The sequence below is a fragment of the Berghia stephanieae genome, chromosome 7, assembly GCF_034508935.2.
Source record: "Berghia stephanieae isolate SIO BIC M18660-M18661 chromosome 7, UCSD_Bste_1.3, whole genome shotgun sequence".
In the NCBI taxonomy this organism is placed as follows: Eukaryota; Metazoa; Mollusca; class Gastropoda; order Nudibranchia; family Aeolidiidae; genus Berghia; species Berghia stephanieae.
In genome coordinates, this window is record NC_088366.1 from 36,798,706 (window position 1) to 36,821,205 (window position 22,500).

At 33.6% G+C, this 22,500-nt stretch overlaps 1 protein-coding gene across 2 annotated transcripts in view; it reads left to right on the forward strand.

Annotated features, from left to right (window-relative positions):
* The window catches only part of LOC144977176 (transport and Golgi organization protein 6 homolog), a 37,012-nt gene that overhangs the window by 1,448 nt on the left and 13,064 nt on the right, over positions 1-22,500 (forward strand). For both annotated transcript variants that reach the window (XM_078922061.1, XM_078922063.1), the window contains exons 2-12: positions 7,729-8,624; positions 10,232-10,346; positions 12,342-12,460; positions 13,217-13,379; positions 13,760-13,839; positions 15,358-15,470; positions 15,799-15,987; positions 17,520-17,625; positions 19,178-19,381; positions 21,547-21,672; positions 22,035-22,253. In XM_078922061.1, coding sequence (XP_078778187.1) covers positions 7,729-8,624; positions 10,232-10,346; positions 12,342-12,460; positions 13,217-13,379; positions 13,760-13,839; positions 15,358-15,470; positions 15,799-15,987; positions 17,520-17,625; positions 19,178-19,381; positions 21,547-21,672; positions 22,035-22,253 — 2,330 coding nt within the window. The remainder of the gene's footprint in view (positions 1-7,728; positions 8,625-10,231; positions 10,347-12,341; positions 12,461-13,216; positions 13,380-13,759; positions 13,840-15,357; positions 15,471-15,798; positions 15,988-17,519; positions 17,626-19,177; positions 19,382-21,546; positions 21,673-22,034; positions 22,254-22,500) is intronic.

Here is a 22,500-nt window from a genome sequence, read left to right on the forward strand (position 1 = left end):
CAGAGTTAAAAGGTGTCTGCGCATCGATATAGAGCCCTGAAATTTGGCATGAATAAAGTTTAGATGTTATTTTAAAAACAAGCGTTTAAATTTTAAAAACACACGCGGTAAATAAAAAAATAAATGCATTTGAAAATTGCCAAATTTTAACTTCATATAACTTCTGGAATTATTAATGGATTTTTCGTTAATTGGCACCATTTAAAAGGAAATTGAAAGACGAAAATAATGATACCAAAATATCTGCGATATTCTTCTTTATAACGAAGTTATGCATCTTTAATTGAACCCCCCAAAACGCGAACGGCAATTTCCAGTCACAACTTTCCTATGGGCGAGTTGGGTCAAAATTTGACTGCCACTGCTGCTGCTCATTAAACTGCCTAATTATGATATTAATGAAAATTCGTTATCCCCAGACACCTGTCTGGGGATAACCAAATTTCGTTATTCCCAGACAGATATTTGAAACTCCGCTCTTTTAAACAATTATCCGCAGTACAGAATATGGAATGTTTCCAAATAAGGAAAGTTAATAAATTGTCTAGATATAAAAACATAAAATTAACCAACATTAAATCAGTTGTTACTCTAGAACTATCTAGAACATATAGATACACAATATGCGTCGACTTCGAAGTTGGTGTCATGGCCGAAGGGTTTATTAGTCGTCTGCCCTGGAAGTTTTACCAGAATCGACGTTGTGGGTTCAAATCCTGGTTCCGCCACTTTTTTTTTTTTTTTACATTCCGTCTTCTTTTTACAGAACGGTGCAGGGGATAAAGGTCCTATCCATCCCCCCACCTCTTTTTTTTCTATTTTAACTCTCTCTCTCTCTTTCTCTCTCTCTTTCTCTCTCTCTCTCTCTCTCTCTCTCTCTCTCTCTCTCTCTCTCTCTCTCTCTCTCTCTCTCTCTCTCTCTTAGTTCTTTTCTAGTTTCTAGCAAATTGTCATATTCGTCCCCACTCCGATCTCAAAAATTGTCTAAAAAGAATAAATAATTAAAAAGCAAAAAAACAAATATTCAGAGAGCGACCAAATGGTCAGATAGAGGAGAAAAAAACAAACAATAATTAAAAAAAAAAAATAAAAACAATTTTAAGAAATTCATGCTCAGAAACGGAACAAAGGTCAAACAAGAAGGAGGAAAGAATAGATTCGCACTCAAAAAAAAAAAAAAGAAAAGAAGACGGAATTAAAAAAAAAAAAAAAAAAAAAAGTGGCGGAGCCAGGATTCGAACCCACAACGTCGATTCTGGTAAAACATCCAGGGCAGACGACTAAACCATTCGGCCATGACACCCACTTCGAAGTCGACGCATATTGTGTATATGTAGTAACAACTGATTTAATGTTGGTTAATTTTATGTTTTTATAGATATTTTATTAACTCTCCTTATTTCTATGTTCATTTTGGAGACATTCCATATTCTGGAATGTGGATAATTGTTTAAAGGAGCGGAGTTTCAAATATATGTCTGGGGATAACGAATTTTGGTTATCCCCAGACAGGTGTCTGGGGATAACGAATTTTCATTATCCCCAGACAGGTGTCTGGGGATAATCACAGCGTTTGTTTTTTTGTTTCCTTCCACTTCCACCTTTTTTACTTTATTTCCTCTTTTTGTTATTTTTCTGTATAATTTAATAGATCTCAAAAGGTTCACTATTTCTAAATTCGGTGTATTATTAATTGTGTGTCGTATTGTACATAGGTGTTGGGGTGAATAGTTATAACAATAATTAGGTGTTGTCATTCTCTGTGTTCATCGTCGACCGTTGTATTGTAATAAGATTAAAATATCTAGCTCAGTTTTTTTTCCTTAAAATCGTAAAACGTAAACAAAAATGGTCTTAATAGATGATAAAATCCTTGCAAAAATTTATAAAACTTTAAAATATTGCTAAATTAATTGTTTAAGACACGAATTTTCGTCAAAAGCAGCACAAAGTCATACGAAATCCTCTGAATATGAAATGAAATTTGTCCTGTATAGAAATAACACTTAAAACAGCCGTAAATTGAAATAATTTTAAGAGCTCTGTGAAAACCAGCCTTCCAGCGCTGAACACATTACACATAAAAAGCCACTACTGGAAATACCTAACTAAAATGAATGAATATCTACTCCTGCTACTTTGAATAACGAATAAGAATGCTATCTACTATTCACAGTAGAATTGCGAATAGAGGTGGTCTATTTTTTTTGGTTTTAGTTTTACAATAATTTTAAGGCTGTTGTTATTGCCAGACATGTCTGCCAATAAATGAAAAGTGATTATTGGCAGACATCTATCTGGCAATAACGAAAAGGCCAGGCTTTTGGTTATTGTCAGTGTGTCGATAATCAAAAGTCCAGTTTTTGGGAGAAAGATTTTATGCAAAACAAATAAGGTCACAAGATTATGAAAACAGGGACTTGAAGTCTCTGTTCCAGTCGGTCGATCCGCTTACAATTTTAAAGTATCTGCAGGAATTTGAACTCCTGCGGAAATTGTAAATAAATATTTTTAAAACAACAAACATGTAACTATTATGATTTTATAAAAATTTTTTTACAACAGTACACGATTGAGCAGCTATGGCCCCTCAAGGCCGATAAAAATTGATAAAAGACAGAAACGGGCGCTTAAATGACCTAAATAGTGTCGAAAGCGCAGTTAAACACCTAAAAACAAACAAACAAACATTATGCAAAATACCAAACTCTAAGCAAATACCAAATAATCTGAAAAAAAACGCCAGTGGTATTTGTCCCCGAAATCAGTTAATATCAAGTGATATTTAAATTTAACACAAGATGAAAGTAAATACTGCTCAAATGCCAAATCCAGTTTTTTAAAACTAAGTGCTTTAGTTATTTTCATGGTAACATCACTATTCACAGTAGTAGAAGCACTCTCCTGTCTCTGAAAATTAGTTTTTTTCACGGAATTCTAATATAATTATGGAACTGTGTTTTCAGTCCACCGGAAATAGAAATATTTAAAAAGGACCAAATATCGTCAATACTTATCTTAATCGATACTGACGACATTGATACTGAGCCTATTGTATGTTAAGCATCATCAGAAATGGACAGGCATAAAATTTATGGCAATTTGACGGCTTAATAATATCACTTATATAGCGTTTTATTTACTCTCGGAAAGTCGTGATTGAGAGTTGTTCGAAATCGGGTGCCTGCGAATCTTACCGTGGCTGCCAGATAGCCATTGGCCTGACCAATTTGGCCAAAATTGGCCACACAGAGAATAATGTTTCTATAATTAATTTAAAATTAACATTTATATCTATTTTTGATTTTTCCTAGTCCGTTAGAATTTTTTTGATTATCAAAACCGATTATTTTTCCTAGGAGATCAGAGTTTTAGTATTGTTTGCCCAAGTAAGGTTCTATTTGGTCACTTTTCACATCGATCACTGGCCTTGAGCACACCCCATTTCTTCCTTTCTATTAGCCCTATCTCTCTCTCTCTCTCTCTCTCTCTCTCTCTCTCTCTCTCTCTCTCTCTCTCTCTCTCTCTTCTTCTCTCTCTCTCTCTCTCTCTCCTCTCTCTCTCTCTCTCTCTCTCTGCTCTCCCTCCACATTTTTCTATTTTTGATTTTTCTTCCTTAAATTTTTTCTTATCAACGTTTTTTTCTCTCTCCTCTCTTCTTTTTTCCCTTTCTCTTTTCCCTTCACTCTCCTCCTTCCTCCCCTTTCTTCTTCTATCTCTTCCTTTCTCCTCTCTCTCTCCTCCTCCCCTCTGACGCTCCCTCAAACATATTCAAGACCCTAAAACTATAAAGTTGTTCTCTTAACTTTTTGTTATCATTTTTTTTTTCTTTTGGTTTTTGTTTTGTTTGTTTGTTTTTGTTTTGTTTTTCTCCTGACTCATATTGTTACGTACAAGGAATGCACAAAGCAATAAATTTTGATGTCTCACTGTGTTATAGATTAAAATAATAATATTAAAAGTAAGTAAAAAGTAAACAAATAAAAAATGTTAAATGTCGTTCAAACTTCTCAAGTCAACAGGAATGGGATCACCGTGTTGAAGTTGAAAATTAAGAATTTTTTGACCGGTTTCTCATTTCTTCCTTTCTACCAGCTCTATCTATCTCTCTCTCTATCTCTATCTCCCACCCCTATCCTCTCTCTCTCTCTCGCTCTCTCTCTTTCCCTCTCTCTCTCTCTCTCTCTCTCTCTCTCTCTCTCTCTCTCTCTCTCTCTCTCTCTCTCTGGCGATCCCTCAAACATATTCAAGATCTGATAACTATAAAGTTGTTCTCTTAACATTTTTTTGGTGTGTTTTTGTTTCGTTTTTCTCCTGACTCATTGTTACGCACAAGGAATGCACAAGGCAATAAATTTTGACATCTCACTGTGTTCGAAATTAAAATGATAATATTAAAAGTGAGTAAAATTAAATAAATAAAAAATGCTAAATGTCGTTCAAACTTCTCAAGTCACCAGGAATGGTGTCAACGTGTTGAAGTTGAAAATTAAGAATTTTTTCCCAGGGGAGTACTTAAAAAAAAATAATAATAAAGAAAGAAAGAAAATGCTATGCCTAGAAAGGAGCTTGAACACCTAACTCACACCACCCCGGTTACAGTTACGCTGTGCTAAAACAGCCGGACACCTCGCCTTCTCGCGCTCGGTCAAACAGTTTAGCCCGTATAATCTCTTCAGTCTACTGGTGGATGGAAAACAGCTGTGTATTCAGTCCACTGGTGGACGGAAAACACAGTTCCTATAATTATGTGATTTGTAAACATTTGGGTGTGTTCCTCATAGTGGGGACTTGTGCCTGTGTCAGGATGAGGCATTTTTAGGTGATCTCAAATTGCAATGATAGCTTGCTCTTGGAATCTACACCTCTGCTCCCTATTCATTATTTTCATATTCAAACTACACAGCCTTACTAGAACTGAACTGAAACTGCCGAATTAACTAGCAACTAACTTTGCCTTACTTTGTCTGGGGTAGGGAATTGTAATTCTAGAACTTTTGATTATCCCATTTCTTCCTTTTTACTGGTGATGATATGACCTTAATGTGTTACAAATGCTGTAAAACCCTTAAAAACAAAATACCCCTCTCTCTCTCTCTCTCCCTCCCTCTCTCTCTCTCTCTCTCTCTCTCTCTCTCTCTCTCTCTCTCTCTCTCTCTCTCTCTCTCACTCTCTCTCTCTCTCTCTCTCTCTCTCTCTCTCTCTCTCTCTCTCTCTATATATATATATATATATATATATATATATATATATATATATATATATATATATATATATATATATATATATATATATATATAAATTATAAAACAAAAACCATGAAATAATAGTGCTCAACTTTAGTATAAAAGGAGCTATTTATAAACATTTGAAATATAATTAAGATAGTTTGACTTCTACAACGTTGTTATCGAGCGTTGCTCTCATCAGGAAGTGGAAGTGAAAGTAGATTGTTGTGTTTTCGTATATTTATATAGATTCGTGTTTATGGAGGTTCGTAATTACATAAAAGGTGTTTGTTTCTGTGTCTGCATGAGGAAGTTAGTTCGTTTCTTCTGTTGAGTGTTGCTATGTTCGGTTTAGTGATGATGAAGAATTTTTCTTCCAAGCAGAGGTTGCAAATCTTAGAAGAGGGGGAGTACGATTTGCAACCTCTGCTTGGAAGAAAAATTCTTCATCATCACTAAACCGAACATAGCAACACTCAACAGAAGAAACGAACTAACTTCCTCATGCAGACACAGAAACAAACACCTTTTATGTAATTACGAACCTCCATAAACACGAATCTATATAAATATACGAAAACACAACAATCTACTTTCACTTCCACTTCCTGATGAGAGCAACGCTCGATAACAACGTTGTAGAAGTCAAACTATCTTAATTATATTTCAAATGTTTATATATATATATATATATATATATATATATATATATATATATATATATATATATATATATATATATATATATATATATATATATATATATATATATATATTATTTAAAATATTTACCACAATGTTTGGGGCAGTCTACATCGATGTTTCAGGCTTAATTTGCCATCTTCAGGACTGAGTTGTTTTGTTGACTGTTGTTGTTTCTTGAAGTGGTTCCGGTTTGAAGTTAATTAAGAGGAATTTGCGCCGATGGGGACACTTTCCGTAGATCTCATTTTTCATGTTGAGTGTGGCTTCATGAGGTTGTTTGATTATGGTATATTTTTCTTCCAGGCATAAGCTACATTGTTTTGATGTTGGTGTGTATCCTGTTGCTTTAGATAAAATTTTCCATGAAATGTTGTGGTCTATTTTGTTGTCTTTTAATTTCCAAATATGTTCGCTGAGTTTTGTGGATGTTTTTTTGTTAGTGTTTCTAAATGTTGAGGTGTGGAGGTTGTATCTTGTTTTGAAATTATTTTCTGTTAGTCCTACATATTTTTCTTGCTTGTTTGTTTTAGTTTCTGTGACTGTGGCTTGGTAAATTAAACTTGATTCTAAGCATTGTTTGTTTAGCGGGCAATGTTCTTTGTTTCTGCAGTTGCATTTTCTAGTGGGTGGGTTTTGCTCTTGTCGGTGGTTTATTAATATTTTTTTGTTGTGGCTTGAAATTATTTGTTCTATGTTGCGCATACACGAGTAACTTATTTTTATGGTATTCCTGTTGATAATTTTATGTAGCTTGTGGTTTTTTGGAAGTTCCTGAAACTAATTGATACACACTTTCCAAAAAACCACAAGCTACATAAAATTATCAACAGGAATACCATAAAAATAAGTTACTCGTGTATGCGCAACATAGAACAAATAATTTCAAGCCACAACAAAAAAATATTAATAAACCACCGACAAGAGCAAAACCCACCCACTAGAAAATGCAACTGCAGAAACAAAGAACATTGCCCGCTAAACAAACAATGCTTAGAATCAAGTTTAATTTACCAAGCCACAGTCACAGAAACTAAAACAAACAAGCAAGAAAAATATGTAGGACTAACAGAAAATAATTTCAAAACAAGATACAACCTCCACACCTCAACATTTAGAAACACTAACAAAAAAACATCCACAAAACTCAGCGAACATATTTGGAAATTAAAAGACAACAAAATAGACCACAACATTTCATGGAAAATTTTATCTAAAGCAACAGGATACACACCAACATCAAAACAATGTAGCTTATGCCTGGGAAAAAAAATATACCATAATCAAACAACCTCATGAAGCCACACTCAACATGAAAAATGAGATCTACGGAAAGTGTCCCCATCGGCGCAAATTCCTCTTAATTAACTTCAAACCGGAACCACTTCAAGAAACAACAACAGTCAACAAAACAACTCAGTCCTGAAGATGGCAAATTAAGCCTGAAACATCGATGTAGACTGCCCCAAACATTGTGGTAAATATTTTAAATAATAATTCGCTCCATTACTACATGTCGAGCACTTTTCGTACCATATTTGTATCAAACACGATTCAATATATATATATATATATATATATATATATATATATATATATATATATATATATATATATATATATATATATATATATATATATATATATATATATATATATATATATATATCTGTCTCTTTCTCTCTCTCTCTCTGTCTCTATATCTATCTATCTAATTATCTTAATGAACACCAACATCAGAATGCCAATAATATGCAGGGATATGATATTTTGTTTTCTAATTTTATCTCTTCAACAGGACAATCAGAACACCTCATAGAGAATGTACTTCAGCAAAACCTGATTTCTTTGCAATGTTGGATGACAGATGTGAAAAGTAAACCACTGCATGAATCTGAAACGTTTGCCTCCTTAACTAAGATATTGGCAGAGATTCGAGATGAATATAAAATTAATATTCGACATTTATTTTCATCTGCTTGTATCATTCTACTGAATCACCTCACTGACCTGTTGGATTCTAACAATTCAAAGCTAAGAAAAAGCAGTCAGCATAACTATGAATCAAATGAAGCTTCTATTGAAAATGCAGAGAATGAAAATATCAATATTTGTCCAGTGTTGTCTGTTCAGCAAACAAAGCAAATATCTACATGCATCCAATTTGTTCTCGTACTTGGATTATGCCCATATATTACCCAGGGTATCGGTATTCCCATATCCGAGAGGCTCGGTCCTGGCCAGATTTTACTGGCTACCTCTGAGGACACAGTGGCAAATTTGAGTGAGAGCAAGAGAGTGCAAAATCTTTTGCCAGTGTTGAACCTCCTTGTAAAAATGACAAATTGTGTGAATCTTCAAGATTTGGTGACAGAGAAATATCTCTCTGATGTTTTTATTGTGTTGATTCAAGTGAGACATTCTGCGAAGATTATCTTTCAAGAGCTGAAAAATTTGGACTCGTGTAATAAAAGTATTGAGTCCTTTGTACGAAATGTTGAAAGCACAAGAATGTCAAACAAGCAAGAAGAAAATATGAAAGATAAAGCATTTCAAGATTGTGATAATAGATTATCAATAGAGATGATAGAGACAATAATACAGGAATGCAATGTTGAATTGGACAGAACCATTAGAAATACAGCCATTCCAATAGTATTGAGGGAAACGCTGTCTCTTTTAGGATTTGTCAAGGTGGGTGAGTTGTGCTAGTATGCTAGATTAATTCTTTATTCAACTAAATTATGATTATTGATTATGTCATACGAAGAGTGATTGAACTTTGAAGATTTTGGAGACTGACATGAGAGTGATTAATTGAGAGCTAAAGAAGTAATAAAATTAGTTAAGAGTTATGAGAGTAATAAAAGAAGTTAGACTGAAATACTTTTTATCTATCATAATGCTGACATGCATTATGAGAGTTGTGTGTTGTATCGGGTGAACCAAAAACAAAAAGATATAATATTACATAAATGCTGACATAAGATTTTGTTAGTTTTACATGTAGTCCATATATATTATTTTGTTAGGCCTTATTTAGGTCACTAAAAGTTGTCAAACTTCAAAACTTAAGAAAAACTGCATGTATGTATATATTAAATTATAATAACAATAACCATGAAATAATAGTGCTCCACTTTTTGATAAAAGGAATATTTATAAAATATTTCAAGGCTTGAAACAATATTGTAGAAGTTGATTATAATTATGATTATTATATATATACAGTCCACTCCGGATAATCGCAACACCTTGGGATCAGCGGAGATGTTGCGATTAATTGAAGTTGAGTTTCCTGTCCACTATTGCAGCTTTTTCCCTCTGGGTTTACATAGGCTTGGGACCGTCCACAGTCAAAATGATCTAATCTTTCTTTTTTTTTGTTTTTGTTTTTCGATTTCTTTCGATTTAAAAAAAATAATTTTTTTTTCTTTTTTTTTTTAAATATTGCTTTTAATGATTGTAAATGCCACCATTTTCCTTTGCGTTTGACATCAGTCATTTCCCTAGGAAGGCATCAAGTGTCGTCTGTTTTCTTGCTGAGGCCATATGTTGATAAACGTGTTGCTCAATAGTTTCCAATGATGTTTTAAAGGATCTTCTTGCATGAGGCGATGCAGATTTTTCACAAAATCTAGCTTTTCTTTATTCAACAAAGGTTCAGTTTCATCATCATCAGCATCCTCTTCAAGCCATTTATGTGGTGACACATTACTGTAGCATTAAACCTCGCCCACTCTCGAGTCTTCAGGCTGTTATAATTTCACCCATGATTACATTCAATCATGAGAGTTTGTTTGATTGATTTCTTGAATTTTCCACTTTTTCAGGTCGAAAATTTGTTGTGATTAACCTAAGTTTATTACAATTAACCAGTGACTTAATTCTATTTCTTAGGAAATGTTGTAATTATTCAGAGTGGACAGTATATAGCGGCAGGGTGGGGAATGGTGAAAGTAAGGGAGAGAGAAGAGAGAGAGAGAGAGAGAGACACCCAGAGAGAGAGAGAGAGAGAGAGAGAGAGAGAGAGAGAGAGAGAGAGAGAGAGAGAGAGAGAGAGAGAGAGAGAGAGAACTGGAAATTGCACATCAAATGTTTAAATGATTGAGATAAACATTTGATGTGCAATTTCCAGTTTCTCTTTTCTCTCTCTCTCTCTCTCTCTCTCTCTCTCTCTCTCTCTCTCTCTCTCTCTCTGGGTGTCTCTCTCTCTCTCTCTTCTCTCTCCCTTACTTTCACCATTCCCCACCCTGCCGCTAATGTCAGTGAATCCTCTGCAAACTCTCTTTTGCTCTCAGTCCAGCCAAAGTTCCAAGGGTGTGCCGTGGTTTAGGCGTATCATGGCAGGGATTCTGAGAGATGTCATCATGAATCCACCTGGTCTTCATATTCTTCTTACATTATTCCTTGGAGGTAGGTAACTTTCCTCCCATCACCTTCGGGCAAAACTCCTCTTTTCATGATGTGACTTTTGTCTTTGTCCTAGAATGAGGCTTTAAAAAAAATAAAAGTAGAAAAGTGACATTTAGGTGTTTATATATACAATATATATAATATGAAAATGATGTGTGTTTGTGTGTGTGTGTGTGAATGATTTTCTTGGTTCTAATAGTCTTCAACTAATCCATCTTACCCATTTTTGATAAACACATGCTTTTTCTCTAAGACCTACTCGTATGTACATTTTTACTGTGGAGTGAAGCATGCCAAAACATAATTAAACAAAGCTGGGAACAAATCAAATCAGCCTGAAGATGACAACATAATTGTCATTTGCTCCATGAATAACCGGATGGCTCTTGATAATAAAATGACAATGAAGGCTCACTGGAGGTTAGCACATTAGAGAGAGTTCATTTTTGAAACATTTCCTTTTATGCCCAAAAGGAGAAACAACTATAATTGACAAAGGCATTATACATATTAACAATATATAGGGAACAAATGTAATTATCATAAAATAATAGGGTCTTTAAGGGGATATGATTCATAACAAAGTAACTCAATGAATAAATTATACGATTATCTTCCTTTGATCATTCATACAATAATTCTAAAAATAAAAGTCAATCATTACAATCATGAAACACTAAAAGAGTGCATGGGAGCATCCAATCTTGCATTAAAATAATGTCTTAACTTAACTTACAAATAATCTTGCAATTAAATCTCTGTGTAATACGTGACCATCTCTTGAGAGAGAAAGAAGAAGAAATACTTCCAAATATCAATTGAGAAGCTACATGAGGAATTTTCTGAAATCATATCAATCAGAAATGAACTCAACAAATACAACAGCACAAATGACTTTTAAAATGCATTTGGACCATTTGAAGGCAGCTATGAGCTCATCACCTTCCAGTACAACGATCTCCTTAGTCACTCACTTTCCACACACAAAACAAATGACAGTAGTGAAAGGACTTAGTTGTGTGTTATTCTATGAATGATCCTCTGCTGGAGGCTGAGGAATGTAAAGTGAAGTGGACTCGTTAGATTTATCGGCTTTCTAAACTATCAACCACAACTTTCTTGTCCAACTATCACATTTGGCATATCTTATAAAAGAACACTCAAAGTTCAACATGGAACGGTGATGACTTCCAAATATATTTCTCAACTGAACCATTTCATGTGCTTTGCTCCTACTATAATGTGTAAGCGCTTAGGCCCTGTTCAAAACAATATAAATGACATGTTGTTATTATTATTATTATCAATATTAATATTATGATGATGATGATTATTATTATTATTATTATTATTATTATTATCATCATCATCATCATCGTCATCATTATTGTTGTCGTCGTCGTTGTCGTCATCATTATTATTACTATTATTAATGTCATTATAAGAAATTATCTAAGTGCACTCCTTTTCGGACTCCTAGATGAGATTTTTGGGTTGTCTCAGACTAAACCCAATATGAGTAAATAGCTAGTATCTATTTCCCTCAAAAGTTCCATTTTGTCACATTTTTTACTAAGGCACTTGCAGTTCAAAAAGAATGTTGCAGGTTCTGCTGAAATCTAAATTGACAAACTGTTCTCTTGTTCTTTAACTCGTCCCCTTAGGCAGTGAAAATCCCTAAAAGTGCCCATTTGCTGTTTAATTTAAAACAATATATATATATGTTCATTTCTTCTCCCGTGTGCTATTTCTTTACACTTGATTCTTATTAATATTTATCTAATTTAACAAATATTCTCCAGATTCTGTTTTTTGCAGAAAAAAAATTGACTCATTTTTCCGTCTCCAAATTAACATTTTCAAAGTGACAGAGAAAATTTAGTGAATGTATGGTTAGATATTAAGGTAAAGTCATGTATTTAAATCAAGTTTATCAGTACATTGTGTTGATTATCAATGACCTATATTATTACCACTTTTATTTTGCACCAACAGATTTGTCAAGCTATGATACAAAAGACTGGCAGAACTGTAAGGCTGTAGCTAGGATTATTTCACATTGTCCTGTCAATGTAAAAATATTGGATAAATTTTATTCGTCAGTCACCCAACAGGTTTGTGTTTTTTGTGGGTTTTTTTTTTTTTTCTTATTTTATTTTAACTGTGGAAGTCTGTGGACTTTGTTATTTAATTTATATACAGTCACTTCTCCCTCATCCAGAGTTCCACAACCTGGACGTCTCCATTGTCCGGACATGTTGCCAGGGGACTGATTTTTTTTCTTTATTTATACTGTTTAGGGACTGATTCCTATATCTGGTTGTCTCTAATCTGGACAAAATGCTGGGAACTGAGGTTTTGGGATTGGAGAGATGTGACTGTATATGGCATTTCTTAAAATTAATTGAAAGAACTCTTTGAAAATATTTTTTTACTTCAATACTATTTTTATAAGATCGTTTCTGAATATCATCATCATCATTATCAGTTTCATTATTATTATTATTGTGCAACAGGTATTCGACAACCTACATGGGACAGCCGGAAAAATTTGTCTAATCCGTTTTTCTAGGAATATGTGAAACACAAACTGTGATGTAGTGTTCTGTACAAGAACATGGACTCATTGCTTTTTTGTTGGCAAAATAATGAATACCATTCACTCTTGAGTTACTCCCTTAGAATATTATTATTATTATTATGATTATTATTATTATTATTATTATTATTATTATTATTTTATTATTATTAATTATTATTATTATTATTATTATTATTATTATTATTATTATTATTATTACTATTACTATTACTATTATTATTATTATTAGTATCATCTTCATCAATTTTTATAATTATTTAATTTTTAGCTTCTAGAAATTATTCACCCAAGAGAGTCTTCTGTTCCTCTTATCATCACAAAAACTGTGGGAGCAGCCATTTTTGAATTGAATTGTCTTCAGAGTGAACAAATGCACCATGTTTGCTTCTCTAGTCTCACAGCCCCTTTGGCTGACTGCTCTTTAGAGAATGGTAAGTAAAGTCTTGTCACATTTTCATTTTACTATGTTTGTTACATTATTGAAATTGAAATGCGCTCCAGTAATTTCTGAACTCCACAAAATTGCTATTGAATTGAATGATTGTGGGTGGAATCCTAATGGTTTTAATAGCACTGTCTAATATAGTGAGATGAAATGGAGGTGGATTGCCTTCTACTGAAAATGCATGCCTGGTCCTATAGCAATTCCCATCTCCATCTCCATGGGAGAACAAGTCAGTTTAAGGAAATTGGAGTGTCATTTAATCCTTGCAGTCATTTTAATCATTCATCACTTCTGTGAAAATTGTCATTGTCTCATTCTGAGTTATTGTCATTTCCTTAAAGCACATTTTACCTTTTTTTCTTCCAGTGGCATTGTCAGCAAAACTATCTGGTACTGTGATTGTTGATGAGAAAACATTGAACACCTGCATCTCACATTGCCACAGGGTTGGTGCACTGTTCATTGTCATTTCTTTTTAATTTATTGTAATTCAGGGCTGCCAAGTGTCCCGCATTTTGAGGCTGTGTTCCGCCATCTCGCATAAGGCAAAAATATCCCGCATTTCCCTGAATTGATAAAAAAAAATTGGTGTTTTTTGTTTTTGTTTTTTAAAATAAATTTGTTTCGTTGCCTCCACAGCTAACTTTTTAATTTGATCCCTTGCCCCTCAAAAAGTGACCAGATATTTTTGGCACTATTAATAAGAACCATTTTTCTAGTCACATTGGCACTATAGTGCTAAATTATTTGTTTATTGGTCATTATAAGCTTTTTTTTTTTTTTTTGTAGCCATAATTCTTTTGTCAAGTGTCAAGTCTGGCAACACTAACTTGCGCGATATTTGGTTTAGGCAAGCGATTATCACCACCTGTCAATTACCCCTGATGACACCTCCTCCTCCCCCCCCCCCCCCCCCCACCCCCGTCCAGAAAAAAGTGTCCCGCATTTTAACTTTGTGAACTTGGCAGCCCTGTGTAATTGTTTAAAGCATGAAGTTTTAGACCTAATTACTCAAGTCAAAGCAAAATATTTATTACATTTTTTATATACATGTTTTTGCACATATAACTTTAGAACGCTTTGTGAATAAAGGTTTGTGTGTGTGTGTGCAATCATTGGTAGCCTGATTATTTTAAAAGGGGCAATTGAATATTTAAGCATTTATTTTTTGGTTTTGATTTTGTCAGACTTGTTTTAAACTCAATTAAAACAGCCCATGAAGTCGATTGAGATATAAGACCATCTTGATCTTACTATGAAGTGACCTAAATCCTTTTGTTTACAATCCTCATTCAAGATGATAAGGCTTTCAGCATTTGTTTTTTTTTTAAAGTGAGCATTGGTCTTATTAAAGGGAGAAAAAAAACCGGAGTTTCAGTTTTTTCAGTGCAAGTAAGTCTCTGAAGGGCATTGGGTTTGAAGTTGCCATCAGTTTAGTGGAATCGAGGTGGATGATGATTTATTTGAAGGTTCTGTGTGCACTGTAAAAAGAAGCCTTGGCAGTGAGAATGACAGTCCCACTTGAGCAAAATGAATTCTTACCATAAATTGTTTAAAAGAGAATAACGTTTTAAAATTGTTTAGATTTGATACATGTAATGCTTGTCACAGTATTATCGTAACTGAGGAAGGTATTGCTAAAATTTGAAACCAAATTTAAAGATGAAATTCTTTAACAACTACTTAACATGCTTTTGAGATCCAGCTTATGGCACAAACTCTTACTGTGCCATGTTGTGATAGTTATGCAAGCTATATCTTTTTTTTTCATATTTTAGACACATTGAAAATATTTTCAATTAGTATGTAATTATATAAAATATTCTCAAAGGCAAATTAAATTTGGTGAAGTAGTCGGGGGATTCAAATAAATTGCCAATGAGTTTGTAAAGATCTGATGCATATAAATATGATGATTAGCCTGGTTTTACTGTAACTCTGATAACTACTCTCTTTATCTCCAGCTATTTGTCATCGGTCAGGAAACTCAATCACCATTATCTATCAAACTAGATCCAGTGCTTGGAGTTTTATTTTCTACCTACGTTCAAATTAGGCGGAGTGCCTCATTTTTAAAGTAAGTCAATTTAAAAGTATCTCATATGAGCAGTTTGTTGTTATGTGATTTGAAATGATCTCTGGTTGTTTTCAAGAGGAGATTTATATACATGTGAAAAGAAATGGCTTTGAGGTAGCGATATATGGTGGACATTTAATTGAATCCTGACCTTGAAAAGTGAAATCTAAATTATAAAGAAAATTCTTATTTTGTTTCTCTTTTTGTATTTTAATGTACATGATTCAATTCATACAAGAACATCTTCATTCTTAAAGTTTTCATTCATAGCTAGTTTAGGTGTGTGAGCAATTCATTTTAATAATTTTCCACTTTTTCTTATCATCAGAGGATTGGTCAAAGATCTTCTCACAATTTGTTTGAATTTTCATGATACAAGAAATAGTGTGGTATATTTAATGGAGCTAATTTTACCCTCTTCAAAGACTACTGGATCATTTCCACCAGTTCATCCAGATGTTTGCTTTTTGTCTGGTGACGATGGAGGTGTTGAGGCAATTATCCAAAAGGATCAAGAGTAAGATTTTTTAAAAGTCATTTTATTAGTCAATATAGATAAGCTACTGGAAAAGCAAGGCACCAACGTATGTATCAGTTATGTATTTTTATTTTGAATCTCTTTAACTTGGGTTACATAGTATGCATGTAACCTTTGTAAAACCCTGGATCAAATAACTGATCAACGAGCAGGTAATGCTGAGTTTTATGCTTTCTTTAGCCGGCTACATTATCTTGTAACTTCGGTGTCTGTCATTCGAGTAAACGAGACTGTAAAATGCATAATTAACACTCAAAGCAATCTGTTTACTTTTAACAAATCCCTTGCTCAAATTACCAACATAGTTATAAAGTCAGTCATCTTTTTTTGTTGTTGCAAGCTGCACTTTAAAAATAAGATTTTTTTTCACTTGATCTCTGGGTTTTAAAGACTGTGCCAATGACCAAAAGAGTTGATCTGGAATTTTGAGTTTCAAAAGTCTATTGAATGTCTGTCAAAAATCAAAGGGCATTAATCATGTAGTTCCAAAGCTTTCTCCTGGGTGGGTTTCTGATCTTCCATAGTGGGCAGGAAGATCAATTACCATGCGTGCCTTCTCTACACCTATATCTGTTTTCCAAACTGAGCTAATATTTCTCTTTCTTGGAATGAGATTACTCGGTTTTGTCCTAGCCCAGGCTGGAGTCCTTGACAGAGAGGGAAACAGTCAAATGTGTTATAGTTTTGGGAGATTATATTTTTTTCATTGTAAAGCATTTCTCTGTTATGTATTGTTATATTTGTTGTTTTGAATGTAAAATGCAAGCATTTGAGTGTGTTCCTCTTAGTCTGATACTTTTAGGTGATCTCAAACTAAGTACACTGATGGTGTGCTCTTGGAATCTATGTCTGTTCGCTTTTGTACCATTCCCCTTAGTCTTACCTTTCTCGTGTGCTATTAATTGTAAATCTAGAATTATTTTTACTTTCCCGTTTCTTTCTTCCTTTTTACTGGCACTGAAATTACATTAATGTGTCGCAAGTATTGTAAAATCCTTAAAAACAAAACAAACAAACATAGCTTTTTCTACCAGTCAAAGGAGAAAGGACTATATTTATAGTTGTCTGTTTAGGTTTGTGGGACAGTAAATTTGTTTGTCTATTATGTGTCAATGGTGATATTGCGCTTTGTGAATTATGCTGGGATGGGAAACGCAGCATCTTATTTTCTTTTTTAAATTCTGAAAGTATTCATTTTTAAGAACAGTTTTCTTTTACATAAACTTCTCATATGGAGTCCGATACTTTTTGGATTTTTTTTTATTTCAATATCTTCTCTTGTAATATTAGGTCTTAAGATTAGAATTATATAAATAGATGATTATGACGTATGATTCAGGCACCTGAAGTCTCCTTACAGAACTATGATTTTTGGGGAAATAATAAGTAGCAAAGCTCTCATGAGTGACACATTTAGTGAAGGAATTTGATGAGTATGAAAACTAATTTAATCAATTATAGGTTTCGTTCATTTCATTAGAAATAATATTACAATTTATTCTCCTCTGCAGGATAGACATTGAAAGTTGGACCCAACCTGCTAGTGCTGTTGTTGACCTCTTAAAGCCTATCAAGTCTGATGATTTGAACTCACAGCTTTTTATTGCTTTATTAGAGGTAAAAAGGAAAAAAAAAATATTACTCATTCATGCAGTTGTTCAATGGTTTAATGCTATGTTCAAGCATCGTTAAGTTTCAATGATCAATTCTTCAACACCAAATTACTTTCTGGTTTAAACATTCAGAAGCTGCTCCTGCTATTTCTTTGCCAGTCCCTGAGTTTCTGGATCACTTGACAATACTCAAATAAGCCAAACTGGTGAAAACTAGGCCGTTTAAAAAAAAAAGCTCTTTGTCACATCTTATGCGTTTACCTTCCTTCCCCCCCCCCCTCTCTCTCTCTCTCTCTCTCTCTCTCTCTCTCTCTCTCTCTCTTTTTCTCTCTCTCTCCCTCTCTCTCTCCCTCTCTCTCTCTCCCTCTCTCTCTCTCCTCTTCTCTCTCTCTCTCTCTCTCTCTCTCTCTCTCCTCTCTCTCCTCTCCTCTCTCCTCTCTCTCTCTCTCTCCTCTCTCTCTCTCTCTCTCTCTCTCTCTCTCTCTCTCTCTCTCTCTCTCTCTCTCTCTCTCTCTCTCTCTCCCTTTTATATATAAAGAAACTAGACAGTTTGTATTTGCTATTATCTCACATAAGAGAAACCATATCGATAGTTCAGTTCACATAAGCATTGCTACGCAGCTGTTGCTGCTCAGTTGCGAATGGATTAGTCTTTTGAAGTTGATTCTAGAGATGAAACAAATTTTGTTCTATCGATGGCAATGTGAACGTTATGATGTCGAAAGCATCACTTAAGTAGCAAATTGCGCATATATGGATCTGTATTGGTGTGGAGAGAGTAAATTGATGGTAGAAAAACTGAGCTAATGTTTTTCACCCAGACTTCTGACACGAATCCAATTGAACATGTGTGGTGTTGTATGAAAAGAAAGCTAAAAAAATTTACTGAACAAGAACGCTGTACAAAATCCGATGAACTGTTCGACAGAATAAATAGAATTTTATTTTAGATTCCACCAGAAATGATCCATCAGCTGACATGGTCAATGAGGCAAAATGTTGTGGCATTGATCAATTCTATCAGGGGACATACAAAATACTGAAATGCGTCATATGTGCTGATTTAAATTTTGTGCTCGATTTTGTAAAATGGATATATTAATGACTGGTTTTAATTATCTATTTATGTCTTTATTGTTTTTTGTTGTTGGCTGAAGAAGGGTTTTGAGCCCGAAAAGTGTTGTGTTTTGTATTTTTTTTTTTAAGCTGTTATATTCATTTTTATTTATTACTTTTAAATATCTGCGATTTTTTAACAATTTACACAAATTCAATAAATTATAAACTAAAAGAAAGTGAGTTTTGTTTCCAAATATATATATATATGTCATTGTATTTGTTCCAGCCAGTACTATTAGCAGAAACAAACTGTCTAGTTTCTTTCTATCTGTCTATCCATCACTCTATTTCCAATAAGGTATTTATAATCTAATGCCTCAATTTGGTATTATGTGAGCGTGAATTAGACCTTAAAATGGTTAGTAACATTTTGCACATATAATAATTTTCCCAATTAAAATCAAGATAATTATATTTTTGTCCTGTTCACTCCGTAGCATTTGACCAGCATTGTGATGACAGAAACCAATGCAGTCGCAGATGTATTACTGCCGGCCAGGGCTTTGTCACAAGATGTAAAGGATGCCAGGTTAAAGGAGTTGAAGAAGAAAGTAATGTTGGTCAGTTTGATTTCAGAAATGGGAGAAGATTTTGGCTCCGGTGTTATTCAGAACACCAGTCACATTCTGTCTTTTACAAAGGTCTGTTGATTTTTTTTCTTATGTGGTTTTAATTTGTTTCATAACCCAACAAATTATCAACTTTTGTCTGAGAGGATTGTATATTTTGATAATGTTAAGAGATGGTAAATGATGACAATTAAATCCTTTAAAAAAATTATTACTGTTGTTTTCTTGAGGGGGGGGGGGGGGGGGGGGGGAGGTTCTTTTTTTCCAGTCATAAATAATATTGAGTGTTATAAAAAGTCATTGAGATCAGGGCCTGTTCTTATACAGTAAATACCTATAAATAGTAAAAGACTACAAGATTCAGTTCTTATAAAAGCTGACTCTCAGATTGACTTTAAATCCTAGCCGTTCCAGTGAGTAAACATCTAGATGGGGACTTATTACTAAGACACTTCCATCATCAACAAAACATAATGGGAAAGTTTTAGAGAAGCAGAGTTTAGCTTTTCTTTTTTTTTTTGGGGGGGGGGGGGGGGGGGGGTATGGTGAGAAAGAATTATTCAGTGGTGATAATCTTCCGTGGAATTCCGGGATTTTGGGATTTAAAGTTCCAGTGTTTTTGCAGTGTCAGATATTTTTCTATGAAAAGCACTCAGGTGGCTCCACGGCAGAACTATCACCATCGTGTCTTGTGTCAAATTTTGACACCTGTGTTCATTTGCATGAATTTTGGTGACACTCGCATTTTATGCCGTCAGCCCAGACAGGGTGGCACCAAATGTCACAAGTGACACAAGGCCAGTGGTGTCCTTGGATGAATAGATGTTGAGTAGGCAGTAGGGATTGGAAAAGAAATAGAAAATCAGTACAGAACTCTCTCTCTCTCTCTCTGTCTCTCTCTCTCTCTCTCTCTCTCTCTCTCTCTCTCTCTCTCTCTCTCTCTCTCTCTCTCTCTCTCTCTCTGTCTTGTTCAAATTGTTTTTAATTTACTCTTTTTCCATTATTAAGGTAGTCTATGTTTTGCAAGTTGTTAGATATTCATGAGTCTAATTTATAAATTGCATATCCATTATGTTGCAGTAACAAAGGGATTGTGATGTGTTTTGTAAAGTAAAAACAAATACTTTCTATTTGGCCTTTGGACCAAAAATTTATCATCTCTTGATGTAGATAGCGGTATGATTAATATTTTGAGCCTTTTCGGGAAAGGACAGTTCATTAAATATTTTCAAAAGAAGTATATTATATAATGTTACATAACTATTGTATTGTATATGTAATTTTTGCATTTCGGCTTGAGTTTGCCTAATGGACCGATATATTTTCCACCTTTTTGACAAAGTGCCATTATCATCAATGATTGTTAGAAGATAAAAAGTATCCTGTTGATACTGACAATGGCCAAGAAAACTGTAAAAACTGTACACAGCTACTAAAACTAGAAACTACAAAATGTGACCCCGATTAGGAATTGTGTGAGTCTGCATGAAAGTTTGTGGCTGAAACTGAATTTCCAGCTTCCATCTTAGAGAAAATTGCAAGAAAATTTAATGAGACTAGAGTTACTCTGTTGATATTGTCACTAGTTAAGATATTGTGAAAATTGTGTTGTGCATCTAAAATAATTTGTGTGTGTGTGTGTGTGTGTTAACTTCAAGTCAAAAAGAGTTGTTTCTTTGATTCTTTACATTTAAATTCTTTCAGTTAGAAAAATATGAAGACCATCTTTCCCAAATTACTTCTCTCGAAATGACTGACTTGAAAAAAATGCTAGTCAAAGGTTTATCACACAGATTTTTTTTCATTTTTACTAGGTTTAAGACTAATATGTCTCATACTAGGCTTGTAAACTACTAAATTATCCCAAAGTATCAGAGATAGTAAACAAAGGAGTAATTCCATGACAAGAATCGTTTTTGTAATTACTAAAAGAAGGCTTTTCCTGTTTTTTTGTTTTTTGTTGTTTTTCTTGATTTGAATTAATAAAAATGAAAAATGCAATTACCCACCCAAATTGGTTACAAAATGTCTGAAAAATTTGTGAGTTAAAGAGGTAGTAAGGTAGTCTTTTTTAATTTGTTATTCAATAGCATTTTTGTCACGAGCAAAGACTTAATGAATTTATCAAGATCACTTGAATAAATTGACCCAAGATAATTTTTGATACGGGGTCTCTGTCAACATTTGCTTGTTAATCAATAAATACAATAAATAAAATGAAACTGATTTCATTCCAGGCTACTCTTGATCGCTGTGTTGCCATGTGTGCCTTGTCAGATGACAAAGACACACGGATGTTTGAATGGGAGACAGTGACCATGTCACTTGGGTTGCTGTCTGCTGTCCTAGGGATTGGCTGTGTGGTAAATTGATTATCAGAATTAGACCATCAGTTTAATGGCAATATTAACCTTAAATTTGCTGAATGAGACCATTATTCAATCTAAAATCAACAAAATAAAGTTATGTTATATCTGAAATGTTGTTAATTGTTGTCATACACTTTTAGTGATTGATTGTTGAAAACCTCAAAATCAAGTTTTTAAGTGAGCCATGCAATTGAATCATATACCATTTAAATATGTATGTATCCTGGCTTTCTATATTGCAAAATAATGAACCAAAATGATTTGTTTGAAACAGATCAAGATTGAAAAGAGTTAACCTTTTAAAAAAAGATTTCACCAACATTATGGAAACATTATATTCCTCTACATCCCTTTAGTTTACAGATGAAGACAAAAAGAAGTTGGATTCTATCCTTCCCCTTTTATCATCACTTGCCCAATCAGAGGTAGTAAATTCTCACATCCGAGACATGGCAAGTGATCTGAAAGTTTCAGTGGCAACGAGAGGACTGGTCTCAGTCAGTATCAGTGCTCAGAGTAAACCACAGTGTGAAATGGATGAAAAACAAACGAAGCTGGATGACAAGCTGGGAAAGGTATGTTTCTATTTTTGAGAAGTCAATATTGATATATCCTTTTGATTTTGGGTTTGTTTGGGTTTCTTTTTTTGTTTGATGATATATATATATATATATATATATATATATATATATATATATATATATATATATATATATATATATATATATATATATATTATATATATATATATATATATATATATATATATATATATAATATATATATATATATATATTTATATATATAAATATGTGTGGTTTC